Source organism: Vigna angularis, chromosome 8 (genome assembly GCF_016808095.1).
Source record: "Vigna angularis cultivar LongXiaoDou No.4 chromosome 8, ASM1680809v1, whole genome shotgun sequence".
Classification (NCBI taxonomy): Eukaryota; Viridiplantae; Streptophyta; class Magnoliopsida; order Fabales; family Fabaceae; genus Vigna; species Vigna angularis.
The window spans coordinates 2,657,512-2,676,774 of record NC_068977.1 but is presented as its reverse complement, the minus strand read 5'-3'; the positions used below and the strand labels follow the sequence as shown (position 1 = coordinate 2,676,774).

Below are 19,263 nucleotides of genomic sequence, written 5' to 3'. Positions count from 1 at the left end.
GTTGGAAGAGGTCAACTTCATTCGAGAAGTTACATACATCACATGGCTGGCGAATGTGATGAAGGTGAAAAAGTTGAGTGGTCAATGAAGGATGTGCACTAAGTTCAAAACCTCGACAAAGCCTACTCAAAGGGCATTTATCCTTTCGTGAGCATTAATGGGCTGGTTGATGGTGCATTAGGCCATTAGATCCTTAGCTTTTTGGATGCTTACTTTAGGTACAATCAGATACCCATGTATCCTTTCGATAAGGATAAAACAACTTTCATCACTGAACGAGCAAATTATTACTATGAGGTTATGTCGTTCGGTCTGAAAAATGTCGGGACAACGTACTAACGCCTCATGGACAAACTACTTCACCATAAGATAGGTCATTGTATAGAGGTCTACGTTGATAATATGTTAGTATGATCCCAATCAATAGAAGAGCATGTCAAAGATCTAGAGGAGGTATTTCGTCAAATCATGCGATACATTATGCGATTGAAACCCTTTCAATGTACTTTCAATGTTGCAGCAGGCAAATTTTTTGGGTTTCATGCTAACCACACGAGTCATTGAGGCAAACTCAGATAAGTGCACGGGCATCTTATAAAGGTTGGTGGGATGCCTGACCTCTCTCTATTTATCCCCAAGTTGGCCGAGAAAATAAGACTCATCTAAAAGATGATAAAGAAGAGCTCTCTGTTGGGTAAACGTTAAATGGATGGGGCCCACTTGTTGAATAAGGAAGCCAATGTTCCCTACTTTGTAAAGTTGAGGATTTTGGGGAAAGTGTCTTCCCTTTGTCTGCTGAATTCCCGAAACTCTGCACCATGTTTCTTGGAGTTTATTTCTTTATTGTTTATAAAAGAGAGTAAGGTGTGCAAAGAAAAAACGCCACCACCGAGAAAGAAGTGGGCATCCTTGCAAAGAGAAGAAAGAGAGGAATATTGAGTGTGTGAAAGAGAGAAAGCTAGAAGAGTGTGGTGTGTGTAGCGTGAAATTCCAGAGAAGGACAAAGAGTGGGATTGTACTTTGTGTGTTGGGTTAAGTTATTGTGAGTTGTGATGATTGTGTGCATCATTGTGAGAGTTAAGAGTGTTTCTTGTATTTCTGAAACCTTTTATTTTCAATAAAAGTATATTTGATACCAACACTCTCTTGTCAAGTGGAACAAGCAGTGTGACCAGTCGCAGGAAATGAGTTGCAACTCTACCTGGTCGTTACTAATGAAGTGATAAGCGCGACCTTGATACAAAAGACCCCTAAGTATAAACAGATTTATTATATCAGTAGGGTTTTGTAGGATGTTGAGATGCGCTACCAATAGATCGAGAAGGTGGCACTAGCACTACTTATGGTAGCCCATTGGCTGATGCCATACTTATAGAGTCATCAGGTGGTCATTTTCACCGATCATCTATCGCCAAAATTTTGAGGAAACTCAATTTGGCTAGTCGGATGGTAAGTTGGTTAGTTGGGTTATTAGAATTCGACCTCTGATACAAACTGTGCAGCTTAGTCTGTGGACAACACTTGGTAGAGTTCGCTACTAAGGTCCAAAGTTAGGGTGACCGTCCAAACCAAATATTGAAGTTGTACGTTGATGGATCATCCGATAAGAAAGGTGAAGAAGTTGGTATTATACTTGAAGGGTCGAATAGTATAGTAATAAAACACTCATTAGTGTTCAAAATCAAAATTTCTAATAACTAGACGAAGTATGAGGCCTTAATTGCAAGTCTTATCTTAGCTATAGTCGTGGGAGCGGACATAGTAGATTACAAAACAGACTCCCAATTTGTGGTCCTGTAGATCAAAGAGAACATTTAAAATTAAGAACGATCAACTCCTTTAGTACTTTCACAAAGCTATAGAGTTTATCAAGGGCTTTGAAGCCATGAACATTTAGTATATCCCATGAGTGGAAAACGCAAGGGCATATGTAACATGTGCGTCAAATGACTATTAGCTGGATAAGAAAAGAAATTTAGTTATAGTAAAGAGACATGTGGAGAGAAATCAACAAAATGAGTATCGAAGAAAAAGCGTGAGGAAAAAGAAGGAGAATGTGATACTGAAGGACTATGTGCTATAAGGGAATTATGTGTTTGGTAAATTCTTTTCTAATACTCTTCCTCTCTTATTCTCTATGGACTCTACATTCTTTCACCTTCTCTTTGCTGATTAGATTCTACTCTTGTTCTTCCTTCCCAGGTTTTGCATACAATTAATCAAGTCATTTTGTTTTCTCATCCTATAGTTGTAATCATTATTAAAATAACATTCTTTGTTTTTTTATTACATAAAAGAAATACCTTTTGTTACATTAATGTTTTCATTGATGTTATGACACAAAATACACTTTTAAAGGACGATGAAGAAACATCATCCATCACTTTCTTAGTCACCCAATAGAACGATTAAAGAACAAAAAGCCATTACTATCAATTTTTAAGTAAAAGGACAAAACTAAAATTGAATTAAAATATTACTGGAATTCATAAGAGAGGCACCTTAATAGAAACAACGGAAAACAAAAGTCTCAATTTTCCTTCAACTTGTTATTCAGTGTCAAACAAAATCACACTCTTAGTGATATCTTAGAGTAGGTAGAACACATGGTAGAGAGTCTCAAACCCGTCGATGATCAGCGTGGCACCTCAATGTAAGAGGAGATCTCCTTGTATAGTATAAAATATGTTGAAACCATGAGGCCCACGTCATAGAAGTGTAGTTGTTGTTTTCGTGGTGAGCCTCCATTTATGTCGAAGAGATAGGAATAACACTATTGCATTAGAGACAGTTGCAGTTGAAATTTACCAAGAAAAGACAATGTGTGATTGGTGCAGGCCTAAACCCAGCTTGACCAGATGTCAAGAAGAGATTGGAAAGGTGGCTAAGGATGTCGAATGTGAAATCACTCTCGACAAGGACTAGGTGACTACCTATTAGTTGAATGACATCATTTAAAATTATTACATATGACATATTCTCTTACATTAAAGATATACAAGTCATGATAATTTGATAGATAACTTTTTATATTTGTAACATCTCAAAAATACAGTAATCACCATATAATAGAATTAATTACATGTAATAATAATTCAGTACAGTTTTCCACTAAAGGAACGAACGCACAAGGCCGAACGTCTTTATAGAAGTATTTCAAAATGTAGGCCGAACATACAGAGATCTGACCGAACGGTTTACACGGGAAAAATACGGAACAGTCGAACATAACTAAAAGAAACAGATACGTTGGTCGAACGACCACTCCAGCTAAAACCTATACTACTAGCCGAACGATCACTACATAACAACTATCATCTAATAAAACTGGACGACCTAAGGTTCGGCCTTAACTTCAACGTCCACCAAATTCTCCTCTTCGATCATGTCTTCCAACAATGCTTCACCTTCTGCTCACATCCACACAGATGATCATTGCAAAGACAAGACGGACGTACAAGGACGAGAAAACACAAGGAAAAACACAGGGTAAGCTTATGTAATTTAATTCATACTTCAACATATAAATTAAACATTTCAACAACACAAGAATAGTTCAACACACATAACCATACGAAAGCTATCACTAGACGGACCGTCCGGACTGTATGAATCTGTGTAACTACAGGCGTTCGTGCACCCGGGTGATGTAGTAACTGGGATACCCTCAACAGCTGCCACCCGAGGTTAGCCCTATCAGTCCAAAGTACCCCTAAGGACTAGGACCTCCTGCCGTTCCCACACATGACCTACCCTCCTCTACGTGAGGACGAGTACTCACGGAACATCAGGATGAACTGCCATCAGTAGCATAACCCCAGTCATACTTTACCAATTCCAATATTCAATACATGACTCGTTCCTCCCCGGAACGATCGTTCAACTTCACATAATTTCAGTCATATCACATTCTCTTCTTATTTCATTCATAATCATTCCCAAATTCCATCTTTCATTATCACTTTTCTCAAATTCATCTTTATTGTCAATAAATTAAATATCCTCTCTATTCAAAGGTTTATAAAGCACCAAATACCGAACGTTCTATCCTCACTCAGAATGAGGACGAACGCATGGAACGAGACATAGAGATTTCCATTTCCAGAATAGAATTAGACCGAGAGGTTTACTGTCATTTTTGAGAGAAAAACCGAACGTAATAGATATAGCAGGGAACGAATGAACCGAACATTCCTTGCAATGGGAATTCAATTATATGAACTAACTCTGACTGAACGCTGAAAGACCTCACCAAAGGCTACGACTCTAAGCTGGAACCAATCGATACCGACACTTCAAGATATTCCAATAATAATACTTAGAGGCATTCATATGAAGAAACCGAACGTTTATGAATGTTTAGCTTATTTGAATTTACCTCAAGAAATCCGAACTCCAGTCAATGACCGAACATGGTAAAGGAAAATATTACTGAAGTTGAACGAACGCTATTTTATCAAGATTGATTATACATTAGTACGAGCGCTTGGTATAAGACCGAGCACTACTCAGTACGAGCGCTACGTATAAGACCGAGCACTACTTAATTAGTACGAGAGCTAGGTATAAGACCGAGCACTACTTAGTACGAGCGCTAGGTGTAAGACCGAGCACTACTTAGTACGAGCGCTAGGTGTAAGACCGAGCACTACTTAGTCTTCAAGTACGAGGGTATATATATATATATATTACTTTATCAAGGGATATCCGGATACAACTATGCTTGGCCGAACGCTCAAACATAGTATTCCACACGAGAACGCTCGTCCTACACTAGGATTCTATCCAAATGAAAGAATCCCTTTTTAACTATGTTCACAGAAAACCGAACGGTCAATGACCGTTCCGTAACGAACGTACTCTATCATAGTAGAAATTTCATATTCAGATTTCATTTATTTCCAACTCAAATCTCAAATAATCATTTCATAACCTTATAACTTCACGCCAAATATCAATTTACATACTTCATAAAATCCATATTAATAATTCATACTCCAAAACGATTACTCATATTCACATTCCTACACTTCATACATATCAACCATCATGCATCATACTCATATTGGATACATACATTCACTCATTCAGCAACATGCATTCATTTTCAGCAAGCATACAACAACATTCAATTAAATTAGATAAGCTTCCCTTACCTCTAGTGTGAACGTACGTCCTTCAGATTGCAAATTGGTTTTCCAACTACAACTTCTACCCTCACGATCACTTAGCTCTTCCGACTAGACTGAACCACATGAAAAATCGAGAATAACTTAGACTCTGCCCACGCATGCAACCAGGCTTGGTTTTTGCATGTAACCAAAGAAGGAGCGACTAAGGAAAGAAACTTACCAGCTCAAACTTGAAACTTGTTCGGTTTAAAAGGAAGCTTGGGACGCCGGGATCCCTTTTACGGTTTCTGAATGTTGATCGGAGAAGAGAAAAATTAGTTACAGTAGAAAGAAGGGAAAGGTTTTCTAGAGAGAAGAAGGAGGAAGATGGAAGATCAGATTTTGGAAAGAGAGTGCATGCATAGGAGAGTGGAGAGTTTTTCTGAAAATCCAAGTTTTGCTCCACAGTCGAGAACGGACGTCCCCTCTTCAGTCGACACCTGTTTTCCACTAACTGATTTCCGGGTCTCCTTCGCTTGACACCAGCTGGTGTTCGTCATCTGAGTGTCAAGCTCCCTTCTTGACACGTGAATTCCACTAACGACACGTGCTTGGATTTTACTGGTTCCTTACTTTTGATTTTTCTGGTTCTGACAATATTCATTTTATTTTTATTTTTTATAATTTTTTAAGTATTAAAATTTATTTTTTTATGACTATAAATATGTATCACTCTATCATTATTTAAAAAAAAAGTAATAATACTTCTCACACATAATTTTTTTCTTTTTCTTTTCTTTTACAAATATAAAATTTACTTTTTATAACTATTTTACCCGTACGTGTGAATATATACGTGAGTGTATGAAGATAAATAAACTTAAGGGATACCAAAGCGCCTTTTACCTTTTAAGATTCATTTCGTATTTCTTATTTTAAGTTTGAATCAATTTAATAACTGATGGTGCATTACTTTTTAAAAATAACAAAATAAAAAATATAAAGGGGAAAAATAAAAAAAATAGTAATTCATTCGAAATTATTGTCATATAAGAGAGGTTTAATCCATGATACTTGCACTAGTACTGTAATAAGAATGTCACTTTCGGTATTTGTTCACTTTTGGTATTTGAAAGAAAATTTTTCACTAGAAATAACTAATTAAAATTTTCAGCATAATTTAATCATCAACCATCAATACTTATGCAAATATCATAAATTTTGATGAAAAGTATTCAGAAGTCTCAATTAAATTTGAAGCTAGTACATCAAAATACAGACCCTATCCTCGTAAAATAGTTGAAACTTTGATAACTCAATTATGCAACAAAGATTAATATAGCATTGTCGTGTGTACAGAAGTAAACATTCTGATTTAAAACAAAATGGATAATGATGTTTTTAATTTCTTTCTACGATATCTATGCGTTTGATTTATTTTATATAATCATATCTTTGTTGATTGGCTTACGTGTGAACCCACTCTAAAATATGTTAATTGATATTTGTCACGTCCCATTTAATTCAGTGATGATTCACCTCTTTGCTTCCATTAATGCTTCGAGCCACGCGTCCAGCACATTGAAAATCCACCAACGAGCCATGCATGCGTGCCACTTGTCAAAGTGGAAACTTCTGAAATCAATGGTGGAGCACAGGTGTCGTGTAGAGGGACGCTCGTCCGTCTGACAGTGGGTTTTGAACAAAAACAAATTTTCTGGAAAATCTCCCACTCTCTACGCGCACCTTCTTCTCTTCCAAACTCAGACTTTTCCTCTTCTCCTCCATCTCTCTAGAACCTCCCAAACTTCTCTCTACTGTAACTCACCAAGCTCTTCTCCGAATTCCATTTCAGAACCGTAGGAACGTTCGTCCAGCTGTGATCTTCCTTTTGGACCGAACAGAATTTGAATCTAAGCTGGTAAGTTCCCTTCTCTAGTAGTTGTTCATTTAGGGTTTCATGCGAAACCATGCTCTCGGTTCATGCATGGACTGTATCTGAGTAATCTCTGATTTTGGTATCTAGATCAAGTGAAGGTGTCTAGTGAAACTGAGGGTAGAACGCTGTAAGAGACGAACCCAACTTTTGCATTAGGGCGTACACTGCTATCCAAGTAAGGGAAGCTTATTATATTTAATTCATGTGATTGTACTGTACTGCATGTACGTTTAAGTGTTGTTTGAAGTATGATTTGTGTTATTGTATTTTGGTGTGCGAATATGATTCTGAAGGATGCATGTAAATGATGAAATGTTCTATGGTTTGATTTAATTAAAAAATGAGTTGTATGATGAGATGATGTATGAAGAAGAATGAAATCGTGCCATGATATGAGTGATTAAATGCATGAAAGTTTATACTGGAAAATATGGGTACTGTATTTGAAATGTAAATATGAAAATCTTATGAAAATGAACGTTCGTTATCGAAACGGTCTTTGACCGTTCGGTAGTCTTGGTAAAAATTCCTTGAAGTAGTTGAACCCTGTCATTTGGAAAGGATTCTCTTTGAGAACGAACGCTCTCTTACATTAGCCTTACGTTGCGCGTTCGGCCAAACGTAAATATCCTAAGTAGCGCTCGGTCTTATACCGAACGCTCGTCCTAAAAGTATAAATGATGAGTAGCGCTCGGTCTTAGACCGAACGCTCGTTCTTTCTGAAAATTGCAACGAGCGATAATAACGTTCGTCCTGAAATTAAATAGCGTTCGTCCTGACGGGAAATTGCGTTCGTCCATACAGTTAATTAGCGTTCGTCCAAACAGTAAATTTATATCCGCTACTGCGTTCGGTCATTGACTGGCGGGTAGTACCTTCTATAAATTCGTATCCGTTTTAAAATCTAAAAGTTTTATGATGTCCTTATTTAATTGGATTTAATCTCATGTCTTTGAAATTTAAGTTATTCTAAGTATGAGTTGAATCGTTCAAGAATCAGTCTTTTAACTGATTCAAGTGGTCATGACGTCCGTTATTGAAAGGACGTTCGTTTTCCTTCTGTCAGAAATGAGTGTCTTTCTCTGTACCATATTAACGTTCGTCCTCATTATGAAGGGGGCTGAACGTTCGTCTTTTTAAGAAAGTGGAACATAGAATGAAAATGTATTTAAGAGGATGAATTAAGATGTGCGAACCCTATGAGAACTGAAATTGTGATTGTGGATTTGAACGAGCGTTCCAGGGTGGAACGACTCTTGAATGGATATTGAGATTTGTAAGTATGAACGTGGTAAGCTTAGATGGTGATCCATCCTGATATTCCGTGAATGCTCGTTCTCAAGTAGAGAGGAGTGATAGCTCAAAAACTTGTTGGGCTCGATTTCGGCAAGTGCACCGAATCGTTCCAGTAATAAACCGGTAAGACCGGGTATCGTTTTCCCAAGAGACTCGTAATACTAGAGAATTATGCGATTAACAACTCATATAGACTCAAGAACATAACATCAATTTACAGAACAAGTGCAGAAATGTAAATTCATACATAATTACAAGGTTGGACTTTGGTATTGAAGGCACTTGGAAATGGAAAAGACTAGAAATGGTATGAAATGACATTGTTAAGGCTAGTTTTCACCAATGCACTCTTGTGTATAACCAATTTCAACTCCTCTCTATCAATTTACTAAAGTCAATCCACTAAAACACTCTAGCCCTAATTCCTTAGGTGAAAGAGCCTAGGTTTTCCTTATCAAACCCCAATTCCTTGGCAATCTAACAAGCAAAACCCGCATTAAAGAGCTAGGATCTAAGACAACATGTGAATCATCTTCCATTCCTAGAATCAATGACCCACAAGGACTCCTATTTCAGTTCCGGGTTTCATCTTACGTTCCCATAATCCATAAAACCCCAAAATCAAGCCATGAACGTTCCCATTACATGCAAGCTTTAAGATCGGAAACAAGAATACTAGCAATTGATAGAAAAGGCATATATATATTCAAATCATTCAACAATTACACAAGATTCAAAGGCTACAACTAATCCCAACAAAGATGAATTTGGTTCTCTATTTCCATGGAGAACCCTAAAGCTTACAAACATGGAAGATGGATGAAGAAGGAGACCCAAAGGAAGAGGAGGAGATGTTCCCACAAGCTCCTCACGCCCTCCATGAGCTCCAGCCGTGAAATCGCACCTCCAAAGAACCAAAGACCTCAAACCCTTCGCGTTTCTGGGTTAAATAAGCTGTCTGCCACATCAGTAAAAATCGCGCCCGGGCGCCCTCTGTCAGTCGCGCCCGGGCGCGAGGCTCTCGGGAAATATTGAAAACTGGCAAAAAGTCGCGCCCGGGCGCCCCTCTGTTTTCGCGCCCGGGCGCGAGCCTCTCGCATTTGGACGAACGTCCTTCAAGCTGGCCGAGCGTCCTCTTGCTTGCTGGACGAACGTGCTGGACGAGCGTCCTCTCTGCTAGCTTGGACGAGCGTCATCTGCCTGGCTGGACGAGCGTCCTCTGCCTGGCTGGACGAGCGTCCTCTGCCTGGCTGGACGAGCGTCCTCTCCCTCTCGCATTTGGACGAGCGTCCTCGGACGAGCGTCCTCCTGGACGAGCGTCCTCTTTAAACGTCCTGGACGAGCGTACTCTTGCTGGCGACGAGCGTTTCTGCATGTGCTTGCTTTGGTTTGCTCTATAATTTGTTGGAGACTCTTCCAAGCTCATTTTTAGCTACAAAATAAGGGATTATTGATGAAAGTACATCAAAGTAGCCAAAAACACAATTATTTAGAAAACAAGGCAAAACAAGAGGATTAAGCAAGTTATAAGTAAGAAAGGAGTTGATTTTGCCACTAAAATGATGCTTAAAATATGGTATAATTTAGCATTATCAAGGAGCATGTCATGCGTGGGAATGGCAGGAGGTCTAGTCCATAACTGTAACTTGGACAGAACAGACTAACCTTAGGTGGCTATTGATGAGCATTCCAGTTACCCCACCTGAGTGCACAGACGCCTTAGCTACACAGGATTCATACAGTCCGGACGGTCGGTCTAGTATCAGGATTTGGATGGAATTAATGTATGAATTGAATGTATATGTTGTGAATTTACTTGATGAATATTATAAGTATGAAATATATGTTTGACTTGAATTAAATTCAATAAGCTTACCCTTGCACTTTCCATTGTGTTGTCTGTATATGTATATCCGTCTTGTCCTTGCAATGATCATCCGTGTGGATGTGAGCAGAAGGAGATGCTTCTCTGGAGCAAGCGCTTGAAGAAGAAATCCTAGCTGAAGACAATCTCGTAGAGGTTGAGGTGAAGGCCGAACAGTGAGGCGTTCGGTTAGTTTAGTTTTTGTAGTTAGGAGAGTGAGCGGCTGTGAGCGAGCGCTCCTTTGTCTGTGTAGATATTTGGACGTTCGGTAATGATTTTTGTAAACCGTTCGTCCTCATTTCATTTTGTGAACGCTCGTTGATTTATGTAAGGCCGTTCGGCCATTTTCGAATCTATTTTCCCTTTAATTGTAAAACTGTTTTGCCATATTAATACATGTGATTATTCTAAGTATATAGTTGATGACTGTATAAATTTTGGGATGTTACAATATTCTAAAATATATTTATAAATTAAGTTTCTGAAATTAAATTAAATTTAATATTTGCTTTTTAATATAATATCAAAGTCATTAAATATATTATTTTATTCATTTTCAAGCCACCGCACATTATTAATGTTTAATCTTTTACATAAAATGTATATACTTTAGTATCAAAAAGTAGTTAATAGTCTTACGTCAACTTGATCAACTTGATATAAAACCATTTTATAAGATAATTTTGAACAAAGTCATTTATTCTAACAATATCACATAAAACGACCCTCACAGTAACTAAAATTTAATAAATTGAAATTTGTCTACATTTCAGAACGTTTAAATTCTGAAAATGAGATGTGTGATTCGTAGCAAAAGACATGTTGATGTATTATATAGCAAAGGACAGGTCGATATGTATTATACATAAATGACGCTTATTAGTCATTAATTATAGAAATATAACAGTAGACACATTACGTCATAATCTATCAACCTGCTTGATCAGTGAACCAGGGGTCGTCATATCATTATTAAATTTTATGTTAAGAAATTTTGGATATTCTAGATTGAAATTTTCTTCTCTTTACCCTTGTCACGTCGCATTTAATTCAGTGATGATTCACCTCTTTGCTTCCATTAATGCTTCGAGCCACGCGTCCAGCACATTGAAAATCCACCAACGAGCCATGCATGCGTGCCACTTGTCAAAGTGGAAACTTCTGAAATCAGTGGTGGAGCACAGGTGTCGTGTAGAGGGACGCTCGTCCGTCTGACAGTGGGTCTTGAACAAAAACAAATTTTCTGGAAAATCTCCCACTCTCTACGCGCACCTTCTTCTCTTCCAAACTCAGACTTTTCCTCTTCTCCTCCATCTCTCTAGAACCTCCCAAACTTCTCTCTACTGTAACTCACCAAGCTCTTCTCCGAATTCCATTTCAGAACCGTAGGAACGTTCGTCCAGCTGTGATAGTCCTTTTGGACCGGACAGAATTTGAATCTAAGCTGGTAAGTTCCCTTCTCTAGTAGTTGTCCATTTAGGGTTTCATGCGAAACCATGCTCTCGGTTCATGCATGGACTGTATCTGAGTAATCTCTGATTTTGGTATCTAGATCAAGTGAAGGTGTCTAGTGAAACTGAGGGTAGAACGCTGTAAGAGACGAACCCAACTTTTGCATTAGGGCGTACACTGCTATCCAAGTAAGGGAAGCTTATTATATTTAATTCATGTGATTGTACTGTACTGCATGTACGTTTAAGTGTTGTTTGAAGTATGATTTGTGTTATTGTATTTTGGTGTGCGAATATGATTCTGAAGGATGCATGTAAATGATGAAATGTTCTATGGTTTGATTTAATTAAAAAATGAGTTGTATGATGAGATGATGTATGAAGAAAAATGAAATCGTGCCATGATATGAGTGATTAAATGCATGAAAGTTTATACTGGAAAATATGGGTACTGTATTTGAAATGTAAATATGAAAATCTTATGAAAATGAACGTTCGTTATCGAAATGGTCTTTGACCGTTCGGTAGTCTTGGTAAAAATTCCTTGAAGTAGTTGAACCCTGTCATTTGGAAAGGATTCTCTTTGAGAACGAACGCTCTCTTACATTAGCCTTACGTTGCGCGTTCGGCCAAACGTAAATATCCTAAGTAGCGCTCGGTCTTAGACCGAACGCTCGTTCTTTCTGAAAATTGCAACGAGCGATAATAACGTTCGTCCTGAAATTAAGTAGCGTTCGTCCTGACGGGAAATTGCTTTCGTCCTGACGGGAAATTGCGTTCGTCCATACAGTTAATTAGCGTTCGTCCATACAGTTAATTAGCGTTCGTCCAAACAGTAAATTTATATCCGCTACTGCGTTCGGTCATTGACTGGCGGGTAGTACCTTTTATAAATTCGTATCCGTTTTAAAATCTAAAAGTTTTATGATGTCCTTATTCAATTGGATTTAATCTCATGTCTTTGAAATTTAAGTTATTCTAAGTATCAGTTGAATCGTTCAAGAATCAGTCTTTTAACTGATCCAAGTGGTCATTACGTCCGTTATTGAAAGGACGTTCGTTTTCCTTCTGTCAGAAATGAGTGTCTTTCTCTGTACCATATTAACGTTCGTCCTCATTATGAAGGGGGCTGAATGTTCGTCTTTTTAAGAAAGTGGAACATAGAATGAAAATGTATTTAAGAGGATGAATTAAGATGTGCGAACACTATGAAAACTGAAATTGTGATTGTGGATTTGAACGAGCATTCCAGGGTGGAACGACTCTTGAATGGATATTGAGATTTGTAAGTATGAACGTGGTAAGCTTAGATGGTGATCCATCCTGATATTCCGTGAATGCTCGTTCTCAAGTAGAGAGGAGCATGTCATGCGTGGGAATGGCAGGAGGTCTAGTCCATAACTGTAACTTGGACAGAACAGACTAACCTTAGGTGGCTACTGATGAGCATTCCAGTTACCCCACCTGAGTGCACAGACGCCTTAGCTACACAGGATTCATACAGTCCGGACGGTCGGTCTAGTATCAGGATTTGGATTGAGTTATGGTTGAATTGAATGTACGTGTTATGATTCATTTGATATATTTGATATGTATGAAATGTATGTTCTGGCTTGAATTAAATTCAATAAGCTTACCCTGTGTTATTTTCTTGTGTTGTCGTTTGTCCATGAACTTTCGTCTTGTCTATGCAATGATCATCCGTGTGGATGTGAGCAGACGGAGAGGCGTTATTGGAAGAAAGACTGGAAGAAGAAAATTTGGAGGACGCCAATCCCGTCGAAGTAGAAGTGAAGGCCGAACAGTGAGGCGTTCGGTTAGTTTAGTTTTTGTAGTTAGGAGAGTGAGCGGCTGTGAGCGAGCGCTCCTTTGTCTGTGTAGATATTTGGACGTTCGGTAATGATTTTTGTAAACCGTTCGTCCTCATTTCATTTTGTGAACGCTCGTTGATTTATGTAAGACCGTTCGGCCATTTTTTTTTCGAATCTATTTTCCCTTTAATTGTAAAACTGTTTTGCCATATTAATACATGTGATTATTCTAAGTATATAGTTGATGACTGTATAAATTGTGGGATGTTACAACCCTTAATAGTATTTATCTGTCTCACATGTCAAGCCGACTCTAAAATAATAAACCTCAATTTATTAAAGTCGACTTTTGAAAGCTGATACTATAACTTTTAATTTGATTTTTAATTACAACATTTTATTATTGACATATTTGGTACAGCTAGTCATAGATTCCAAGTACAAGATTCAACCAATTACTTAATTAAAATTTTTAAAATTTTGCCATGGAAACTTTATTTGGTCCAGGGATCGATATTAAGAAAAGGAAAATTGATATTTATTATTAAGTAGTTTCTGTTATCGTTAATTAAATAATCTGATGCGAAATAAATATCCATTTATTACATTGAGCTAAAAATAATTAATGTTACTTAAACTAAACTTACTTTATAAATATCTAAACATTTTAAAAATAATTTAATTTTTTTAACTTTTTAAATTATATTACAGTTGGCTAAATTTATTCAAATAACACCACAATTTCATCTAGAATAATATAGGTAAAAGTTCATTTGACATTTTGATAAACTTACTATCTCAGGTGTAGAGTCGAAGATTTCTATAAAATACACTATTTTACATTTTACTTTTAATTGATTTATGTATTTTTGAATGTCTTTGGTCAAAGTTCTTTTTTGTTTGTACTTCAAACCGTTCGGATATATCTATCAAAGATACTCTAATACTCAAGTAAGTAACTAATCCTATCTGGGAGTCATAGAAAAATTTTAAGTTCACAATAAATGTAATCACTTATTTATATGAGATGAACTTATGATTAAGGAAATCCTAATCATGACCCAATTGTGATTCATTGCCTACTAAATAATTATTACCAATAATTTTGATTGGAAATGATGTTTAGGAATCTTTATTGTTAGAGACCGTCCGAAATCTTTTCTTCATGGACATACAATTAATTATCAAATATTGTTCTCTTATCTTAGTTAGTTGGATGACGCATTGTGATATTCACCGCAACCTATTTAGACTAGTCACCTCCTTTGGTGATCTTATCCGATAGAAACCTATGTGACCGTATGACAATCAATTGCACTTACTAAAAACTTTAATTAATAAGATTGGAATTCAACTTACTTCCTCATAAGGTAATTTCTTTTTTTTTATGGACGTATTCAGCGCGTCAATTTTGTTATATTTGGTATAGCTAGTTATAGATTCCAAGTACAGTAGTTATAGATTCCAAGTACAAGTTTATTTAGTTAAAAGTTTTGAAATTATGACAGGATATTTCATTTGGTCTAGAGGATATTGAAAAAGGAAAATTAATTACTGCATTAAGCTTTTGCAAGCCAATCAAAGAGGACAGTTTAGGTTCGAGATTTTCATGGTATGATTACGTTCATTTACATTTTTTTAATACATAAGCATAAAATATTATAAAAGAATGAATTTTTAAATATTTTTTTTAAAAAGTAAAAAATAATAATATCAAATAAATATAAAAAGTTTATGTGGATCAAATATCATTTCTCATTTTTCATTTCTCTCATTTCCCCTTTACATAAAATTTGTGTTCCACAATTAAGCAAAGTTACTTTTATATATTTTTTTATCAAACACCAGACATGACATCAATCTAATTTATATAATAAAAAATTGATATTCTTTGTAATTAAAAATCATAAAACCATGAATTTTATTCTTTAATTTACGTTAAATGTACTCATTTAAATTTTCAACCGTTATATTATGATAACCAATTACTTACTCGGTAAATATTATTATAACAAGGAAATTTTGATCGCAAGTGTAGTTGGTGGCTTATTTAATTGTTGCTTAATAGTAGTACATGCAACTGGTTTCAGCATATATGAAATTAATTACTGACACACCTAGGCCAAACACATGCTACACCTGAAGATTATTTCTCAAGTTCTTAAAACCCATATAGATTGTTTAAACCATCCTTATCATCTTGTCTTAGAGTCCGTCGTACCCCTGCATATGTGGGTGCCATAACCGCGTTAGGATCGTTACTGTGTCCAAGCCCCAGATTGTGACCAAGTTCATGCAAACAAACAGTTTCAAGATCAATGGTTGGTGATATCCCTGTAGTGCTCCACCTTTCATCTGCATCCAAGTGCATTCTTCCATCTTGTGGAGCAAAAGCGTGTGCCAGAACCCCACCTCGCCCATCAAATGGGTTGCCATCCCCGTGGGAGAGACGCTGGAAGCCAGCGACTATGTCAGATACACCAGTGGTTTCATTGAACGTGAAACTGTTGTTCTGTCTCCAGGTGTTCAAGGCATTGCTCAATACTTGTCTCAAGACATTCAGGCTGACGGCAACATTTGAAGGGTTTGCAGTCACTCGATATTTTAAGTTAAACTTGCTCCATTTTGGATTTCCTGGGAAGTAACTGTAGTTTTGGGGGGGCGACGACGACAAACCATTAGGGTTAGGGTTAGGGTTAGGAGTGGCTGTGATATCAGGTATTCCACAACGCGGGAGGCTCATGGTTTCGATGGTTTGATCATCCACCACACCACTGGTGTGCAAGCCATGGAAAGCTTGGTACTGTTTCAGAGCAGATTCATCGTTTGCATCGAAGTTGTTGTCGGAAGGAGATTTTTCGTTTACTTGGTAGCCTAAACTTTTAAGGTAGATTCTTAGTATACCTACGCCATCCGCGTTTTGTCCCCTACTAATGCCCCTCAGGTTTTGGAGAGTTGTTATAAATGGAATTGCAGACTCGACAGAGGGTAAAGGATTCAACGCACAGAGTACGAGGAACAAGAGTAAAGGTTTTAGAGCAAGAGACATGGTTGAAAAGGAAAAGGAATTAGGGTTTCTGGTTTTGTAAAGGTTTGATGTGTATTTTGGTGCATGGATGCATGGACATTTATAAAGGGAAGGGGAGTTGGGATATTTTAATTGGTGGGTCAGATGCATATTAGAGAAGACTTTTTTTTGTGAAAAACTCAATGTACCCTAATCACTCTGTAAATTCAAAAGTCTTATAATCTTTAAATACTTGCGTAAAACCTAAAAAAATTATTGGGTACATCTAGAGGGTTGATTTAAGACAATTATATATATATATATATATATATATATATATATATATATATCTTGATAAAAAAATATTAATTATTAAATAAAAGCATAAACTATTAATTAGGTGAAGTCTAATCTTTATGGGATTCTTGTCGTATATGTTTCAATTATTTTATTTTATTTTCTTTTCTTTTAATAAATTTTCATGCGACCATAATGACTGATGAATTTTAGAATGTCAGTATACTTAATATAAAATTGATAATAGTATTTAATATGAGTTTATTTAGAAGTCAGTTTCTTTTTAATCTTAACGTTTCCTTGTATTTTAAATAAAATTTTCAAATTATTTACACTAAATTATTTTAGGAAATCATTAATATCTTTTGGACAAAAATTTCTTTTCTTTTTCTCTTCATTAATATATATTTAATGATTGTTAATACGAGAAAGAGGAAAATGAAGAACTTTTTCTTACTGATCACACACAAAGAAAAGGTTACCTGTTTCAGAAAAGTTCTTGTTTATTGTAATTATAGCAAAAACACATGTACTTGCATTTACATTTATTTTACATTAAAATATATCATTGGTTAGACTTGTAATCACGTTTGTTTTATTTAAAATATATTGATTATATAAATTGTTCATAAGTCTTTACTTCATTAATTAATATCTATTAAATATATTAAAATAATTATTACTACATTTATATGCTAAAATTTTCTTAATGATTATTATAACTTAAGTTATAATGTTATTATATATTTTTATCTTTTAAATAATATAATATAAAATTAAATCTTTTAAATTAGTTTTTAATTAAAAAAACAAACCGGTGTATTAGTTTGACTCATTACTCGTTTAACGTGTGAAATTGATGGATTAAAGAAAAATCAAAATCAAAATAGTCTAAGAAATTAAAAACATTAATTTACCCCCATGAAATTGGCCACTTGACATGTATGGTCCACTCTACCACCATGTATATATCTAATATAATACAATGATATTAATTTTAATATATTTATTGAATGTTGGTAAGTGCATATTTCTTTTAAGATTATCAAATATATAATATAAAAATAAAAAATAAATATTTTAAATTTTATTATCACATATAAAAGCAAGTCCCGTAATCCTCAAGTTACTTGTGTTCTCGGGGACCTAAAGAAATTATCAGAATAAAAATAAAGTCCTTCAAAAGGACATAATATAATTATCAAACTATCAATTTAAATCAACAAACACAATATTAATAATATATAAAATATTCATAAAAAGTAAGTAATAAATATAAAAAATAATATTATTATGTAGCAAAGAATAAAAAAGTTAATTTTCATTTTGTGCATTTCAGGACCAAATTAAAACGTGTATTATTATATCTCTCCACTACCACGGAGGCTTTAGCTGCTATTGTTAACTTTTCTTACACTAATTATAACCAAAACTATAATGTGTAATGGGAAAACTTTGAATAAGTGTTTATCTATAAGGTAGAGAAACTTAAAGAGTGCAAGTGGCACACATAATTAAGATAATTGGTTTTGAAAATCCATTAGTTGAAAAATTGGCGATGGGATTGTTTATTAAGATTCATGTTCCGATAAAAAAAATCTCTGGGTGCTTTAATTCAAATTAGAGAACAAATACAAAAATTAAATAATCCGGTTTAAAATTAATAATACTTCAAGTCAGAAATTTATGTTCTTTTAGCTTTGGGTATGTGTCTCTCGGTTTATAAATAAAGTAATTATAAATCATTTATTTTTAAAATAAAAAGATAATATTTCAATTATAAAATACAAATATAATAATAGAAAATAAACTCATTTATCTTTTCCTAATTTATTCTTAAATTATAAGAATTGAGTCCATATAATTTGAATTGGCCTATGGACTTTTCATCCGTCTTGGAGTATGAGGTTGTTGTAAAAAAAGCTGAAAAAAAGAACTATAAAGAAAGTAAAAGAATAAATTTAAGATATAAAAAGGATAAGAAAAAGAAAGGAAGAAAAACTAAGAAGATAGTTTGAGAAATATAGTTTTCATTTGAAAGAAGAAGATAAAGCTTGATTTGGTGTATCTTTTAGAATGCAGGAAATGCTCTATTTATAGAGCAGAATCTTAGTCAAAAATTGTTCTCATAATAACCAATAATAAAGTCCCCCGGTCTTGAGCCGAAGTGTATAAGACTTAAAGGCTGAAAAAGTCCATTTTGGATACCTCCTTGCCAAACTTGGTCACTTGTTTGTTTTAATTAGTTCTCTTGTCTTATCAATTTTAAAGTTGGTGTCATCTGTGCACATGAAACCACTTCAATTTCCAGTACAGTGCTTCACTTCCTCTAGTATAATCTTTTGGTACGTATGTCTCTTCCCTTTGTCTCTAACTACGTAATAATTTATGACTTGATTTATTTTTCTTGTAAAATAAACAACTTCTTGATTGTAGTTTTGCTTAATAATGAACGACCTCAATTGTACCAGATTTGCTTTAAACTGA

The 19,263-nt window shown here is 35.4% G+C and overlaps 1 protein-coding gene across 1 annotated transcript; it reads right to left on the bottom strand.

Moving 5' to 3' along the window:
* Positions 1 to 15,633: 15,633 nt before the first annotated feature.
* Positions 15,634 to 16,521, bottom strand: LOC108323593 (uncharacterized). Its single transcript, XM_052867128.1, has one exon. It carries the CDS (start codon positions 16,519 to 16,521, stop codon positions 15,634 to 15,636), a length of 888 nt encoding a protein of 295 aa, XP_052723088.1.
* Positions 16,522 to 19,263: the final 2,742 nt, after the last annotated feature.